Raw genomic sequence first — 5,901 nt, forward strand, 5'->3', positions numbered from 1 at the left:
GCTATTTGGATTAGTATCAGTTAGCTTATGTATCCAGTCAACCAAATGAGGTGAACCTGTTGTCACTGGTCTGCTTGTAATCCACACTGGATGTTTCATTGAGGATGTGTGTTTTGAAATAGTACTGAATTTGCAATGACAAATATTGTATGGATCTGTATTTGCATTGTGAACGCATGTAATGATAGTAAAAAAATCCAATGAATTTATAAATCTGAAACCGCTTCAACCCTACCTTTACAAAAATTATTCTTAGTTAGTCTCAGACTGTCAGTTGCTCCAAAAATAAGAACAAAATGAGTAATGCACTTCCCACTAGCTATGAGACAAGTGCGCACGGTCAACAATGCCCCACTAGACTTCGCGAAGCCAACACAAGGCAATAAACAGATTAGACATGCAAAACTGCATGGGACGTATACAAGACATTTTTTATTAGACGGCCATTGAAAATGCTCCTACAAAATTTAGCCTCGGGCTATAACAATCAATATTTTGCAGACCAGTGTAGTTACTAAGACAGTCCTTTGATCAATCCATCATCAATCTGACCCGGTGATACTCCTATTTTGCTCATCCACTCCCAGGGTATAAAACAGAAAAACTGAATGCCTACATAACTAACTAGTCTCTCCATGGATCACTCTCAGTCCTCACTTCAGACGGCTCAACAACCTCCGTCACTGTACCTTCCGAAGAGCCAAACTCAACACTGGTCTCGCTGGCGGTTGCTTCAGCCTCCTCCAATCTTCCCCATCTCCCGCCAAGGGCGATCGTCATCATCTCATAGATCTTGCCACCCAACTCCGCTGGACTCTCAGGCTGGACAAACCAAGTAATAACCATTAGGTTCCGAACTATATCTATCATCATAGATCATGGACACAAGCACAGGTTCCATAGATCATGTACTTACAGTATATCCACTGGAGATCAGAGCAGTCTCATACAGCAACTCAACTGCCCTCTTGGCTTCGGTGCTTTCTGGCTCGTTCTTGCAAGCAGCCTACAGATATTTGCGATATATACATAAGTGATTAGACAGCAACAAATAGGTATGATCTACAAGAACAGATTGCAGTTATCTTACACTCAAGTCCTTGACAATAGGGTGGTCTGGATTTATCTCAAATATTCTTCTTCCTCTCATGAACTCCAAGCTTGATGTGTCACCAAGTGTTTGTGCCTTCATAAGCCTATAATAAAGTTAAAGTGTTAGGAAAACAACTGCACACTTATTTTAGCAAATTATGTGGTTGTAGGAGATCAGAACCACCATGCTACCTTTCCATGTTGGCTGACCAACCAAACTTGCCAGATACAAGAACACATGGCGAAGAGCTTAGTCGCTTTGAAATTTGAACCTTGGCAACCTTGTCACCGAGCTGCTGCTTTATCCAGTCACAGAGAAGAGTGTATTCCTGCTTGCTTTCTTTTTCCTTATCCTCGTCTTCATCACCTGCAACAGCCAACATATTAATTGCCATGAAAAAACTGCCAAAAGGTTATAACCAATCACATCCAAAAAATTCAGGTTCACTTGCCTAATTCTAGGTCTTCTTTGCTGATATCAACAAACTTTTTCTCTTTGTATGTCTGCAAATTCTGAATAGCTACCTCATCAATTGGTTCGATAAGGTAGAGTACCTAAAATAAGAAAATAGTGTCAGTATAAGCTAAGCTGCAGCACCACAAAAAAACAATTTATGATTAAAACATTCGGTAAGCTCATACTTCAATATCTTTCTGAACCAGCTTTTCCAAGAAAGGAGCAGTCTTTGCACTCTGAAGACTGTCTGTAGCAATATAATAGATTGCCTTTTGGCTTTCAGGCATGTTCTCGACATACTGATCAAGACTTATCAAATCTGTCTCGTTTTTGGAGGAGTGAAACCGCAGCAAAGGAGCAAGGCGTTTCTGATTTCCTGAGTCCTCGATGCAACCAAGTTTCATAAACTTCCCAAAGCTCTCCCAAAATTTCTTGTAGTCCTGCAGCACAAGGGACACGAAGCTTCAAAACAAGATCAACAGAACAATAACAAGGGAGAGAAAAAAAAAAAAGGAAGCTAGTCTTTACCTCCTTGTCATCCTTCTCAGCAATATCCTGAATCATGTCAAAAGTCTTCCTAACAAGTCTCTTACGCATGATCCTGACCTGAAACATAAGGATGCCGATCATTAATTTCAAGTTTTCAACAACCATACAATTTTATGAACCAATGAATATTACGTCACAAATATTTTCCAATAACTTACGATGCGACTTTCTTGAAGAATCTCACGAGAAACATTGAGAGGGAGATCATTTGAGTCAACAACACCTTTTACAAAGCTCAAGTACCTAGGGAACTGCAGAAGAACACTAGAATTCAGCACACATCACAACATTGTTATCATAGTAACTGAGAAATAATGTCTACATCTAAGGTCAGGAACTACAAACAAAGAAAACTGTAGCAACATACCAGCTCGCCATCAAAGTCATCCGAAATGAAAACTCTCTTAACATACAGCCGGATATTTTTGGTCTTAGGGTTCATTATCTCCTCGTTGCTAAGTGGTGCCATTCCTGGAATGTAGAGGACACTCCTAAATTCCACCTCACCCTGTTTCAAACACAAGTCTTGTCATAATGTTTAATGCACATGGACATAACAGAAGTGAAGATAATCAAGTCTACTCACCTCTGTTGTGAAGTGTGCATGAGCTAGAGGATCCAAGAACTCATTGAATGTCTTCTTGTAGAACTCATTGTACTCAGTATTCTCTACTTCCTTCGGATTTCTCATCTACATGACAAGAAATTTTATCTTAGCTTATGTTTCCTTTGATACATATACATAAACAGAAGAAAAACGGAACCCATAACCTTAAGACAAGACAAATGTTTCACATGACAGTTGCGCTGCAGGTACAAAAAATTAAATTGGCTGCCATCATTACCCATATTGGCTTTGTTTCATTTGCCAATTCCCAGTCCCAGTACTTCTCAGTGATAGTTTTCTTCTTTTTCTCCTTCTCACCCTACAAAAAAGGAGGATTTTCTATATTCAATATATCAATATAATATGAGTGAATTGGAACACTGTGGCAACCAAATGCACAGAAAACTAACCTCTGATGCCTCTTCGCCTTCTTTTGCTTCCTCTTCTTCTACCTATTTAGAAGTGCAACGAAGAAAAGAAATCAATATCAACTCGAACAAAACTTAAAAGGATTGGAAGTTCAGAACAGGGCATAGTCAAAATCCTACCTCAACAGTTCTTGATTTCTCTTGCCATGTAAAAATAGGGAAGGACACAAACTGCGAGTAGTTCTTAACTAAGCCTTGAATCCTCGTAGGGTCAGCAAATTCATACTTATCATCCTCCTAAGGAAACAAAAATGTTATAGTTATATGAGCTGTGTTAGGCCAAAACAGTTGCATATAATATATCAGTACAAGCTTCGTACTCTTAAGAACAGAGTAATCTGTGTTCCACGTGTCAGCATTTTCTCAGGATCAGTCTCCTCCTTGATAACGTAGGAGCTACTGTCAGCCTCGGCTTCCCATACATACTGCTTATCTACCTTGGGACTCTTAGTGGACACCACAATCTGCAAGGTCACAAGATAAGCACAAGTATGAAAACTATTCTTGGCTTGCAAGTCGGATGTACAGATACTTCGAAATCATTTTCCCAAAAAAATTCAAAGTGTGAGAGATTCATGTAGAGTGGTAGTACCATCTAAGAGATATTGCATACCTTTTCTGCAACAAGAAATGCGGAATAAAATCCAACACCAAACTGACCAATAAGCCCATTATCTGCACCAAGCTCTTTGTTCTCCTGAGAGAGAGAGAGAAAAACCAGGTTAAATTTGCATTATATCAACAACGAAGGAAACAAGATCATGAGAGAACACAGACTGATAAATCGAGATGGGGAAGAAGGTGCACCTTGAGAGCCTTCAAAAATTTGGAGGTGCCACTTTGCGCGATAGTTCCAAGGCAGTCCTTGAGTTCATCCTTTGTCATCCCGATACCAGTATCACTGTCAAATCCAAAACAATGAGAAGGAACAGTGACTATTCTCACAAAGTCACAACTGATGCTTAAACAGCCGAGTTGATTGGGAAGAGGAGCATACGTGATAGTTATCGTGCCAGCTTCTGGGTCAGGTTTGATCCTTATTTCCATCTCAGAACCGCCGGCCAGCATGGATGGATCGGTCACGCTGAGGAATCTCAGTTTATCCAGTGCATCGCTTGCATTGCTGGGTGAAAACATAATATGTGTCCAGGTCAGATAGTCGATGAGTAACAACAATAATTTTGATTACTCTACAAAAATTCAGCGGAAGACTGACCTGACGAGCTCCCGAAGGAAGACTTCCTTGTGGCTGTACAGGCTATGGACAATCAAGTCCATCAACCGGCTAACCTGCACAACAGACAGAGAGGCACTGAATAAACACCCAACCATGGAACTGTAAGAAATGTACTGTACAAACTAATTCACAGCAGTTCCTCAACTTCATCTCCTGTAACGGAACCACGAATTCTGCAACCACAGCAAAACAGACTAATCGCAACAGACATCCGTGAATTTCGCCCCCGAAATGTATCCCGATCCAGAATTCGACCGCACGGTGCAAGAAGAAGTGCAGCTCCGCCACATACCTCGGCCTGGTACTCGAACTTCTCGCCGGCGGCCGCCTCCTGCTCCTCCGCGGGGGCCTTCTCGGCGACGGCGGAGACGCACCTCGCCCCGACCACCCTGTCCCTCCCCGCATCCCACCTGACTCCCCTGGCGCAGCTCTTCCCCTGCGGCACGAGCGCGGCCCGCCGCGGCCCGCGCGAGGGGCTCGGGCGCAGCGCCGCCACCGAGGACGCGCCCAGGGTCCTGCTCAGCGCGGGCGACATGGGACGGGCGGGATATTGCGTTGGCTGCTGTTGGGACTTGGGATGGATTGGTTCCGGCGCGATGGGTGGGACGAATGGGGCGAAGCGGATAAGGGAGGGGGCTAGGGTTTATACGCAGGCGGGAGGAAATGGTGGTGGTGGAGGTGGGTTTAGGGGTGGAGAGGGCGAGGTAGGCGACGACGAGGAGACGGGGCGCGCGGAGTCGGGAGGATTCTAGAAGCGCGCAGGCAGGACGCACGGGAACGGCGTGCGAGCGTGCGTGCTGCGCCGTCGGATGGGGAGCGTGCACCGTGGGAATCTGGCTGGCCCGTTGTGTGATGTGGACTGCCAGTTTCTCCATTTCTCTCGGTTCCTCCGCCACGGGACGCCGTCTCCTCCATAGATTTGCTTCGCGTTGCCAAAGAGCACGTCCATGCAGCTGAGTGAAAAAATTGGATTATTACATCTTTTTTTCCTTTTGAAAAAACTAGATGTTTGGATTACACCTAAAATTGCACGGAACTGATGGTTAGGAGGGTAGTGCCACCTCCAACCCACCAGAGTTCAAATCCCAGATTTGACACGTTTAGAATTCATTGAGGAATCGTTTAGAATTTCCATGAACGAAGAAACATCGCGCGGATTTTCACCATCATACATCTGCAGTATTCCGCCGAACAAGTGGGAGGCGCCATCATCATCCTCCTGCAAGTTGACGAGCTCGACAGTCGGCGGAGCTGCGCGAGGAATAGCGTGATGGTGAACGGTTGGCTTCCTCTTTGCGATCGGCTTCTTCACGTTGGATCAAGCGCGCACCTTCTTCATGTCTGCTCGCGCGCTTCCTATTGACGAAGGACGGGGCAACGGACGAGGCGGCCACGAACGGAGTAGCGAGGGGTGGTGGTTGAGGCCGCGAGACCTGGCGGGTGCTTGAAGAGGTGCATGAGGGAGAATCTGGCATGGGCGACAGCGGGAACGCAGATCACTATCGGTGAGGTCGCGGGAGCGGGAAGGGAG

General features: G+C 44.8%; 1 protein-coding gene across 1 annotated transcript; it reads right to left on the reverse strand.

Moving 5' to 3' along the window:
- Positions 1-391: 391 nt before the first annotated feature.
- LOC124653180 (heat shock protein 90-5, chloroplastic-like) lies at positions 392-4,920 on the reverse strand. Its single transcript, XM_047192248.1, has 19 exons — positions 4,663-4,920; positions 4,350-4,423; positions 4,131-4,256; positions 3,941-4,034; positions 3,747-3,830; positions 3,454-3,597; positions 3,254-3,370; positions 3,116-3,157; positions 2,944-3,024; positions 2,685-2,789; positions 2,466-2,606; positions 2,257-2,349; positions 2,078-2,155; positions 1,735-1,989; positions 1,545-1,647; positions 1,285-1,459; positions 1,091-1,196; positions 917-1,006; positions 392-822 (listed from the first exon to the last, which is right to left on the reverse strand). Exons 1-19 carry the CDS (start codon positions 4,903-4,905, stop codon positions 625-627), a joined length of 2,349 nt encoding a protein of 782 aa, XP_047048204.1. The 5' UTR covers positions 4,906-4,920; the 3' UTR covers positions 392-624.
- Between the last annotated feature and the right edge of the window lie 981 nt (positions 4,921-5,901).

The sequence above is a fragment of the Lolium rigidum genome, chromosome 5, assembly GCF_022539505.1.
Source record: "Lolium rigidum isolate FL_2022 chromosome 5, APGP_CSIRO_Lrig_0.1, whole genome shotgun sequence".
Taxonomy (NCBI): Eukaryota; Viridiplantae; Streptophyta; class Magnoliopsida; order Poales; family Poaceae; genus Lolium; species Lolium rigidum.

Coding starts and splice junctions, on each gene's coding strand:
- LOC124653180 (XM_047192248.1), bottom strand. CDS start 4,905: ATGTCGCCCGCGCTGAGCAGGACCCTGGGCGCGTCCTCGGTGGCGGCG. Junction 3,598..3,746: donor CATTTCTTGTTGCAGAAAAG/GTATGCAATATC, acceptor GTGACCTTGCAG/ATTGTGGTGTCCACTAAGAG. Junction 2,156..2,256: donor TTCTTCAAGAAAGTCGCATC/GTAAGTTATTGG, acceptor CTTATGTTTCAG/GTCAGGATCATGCGTAAGAG.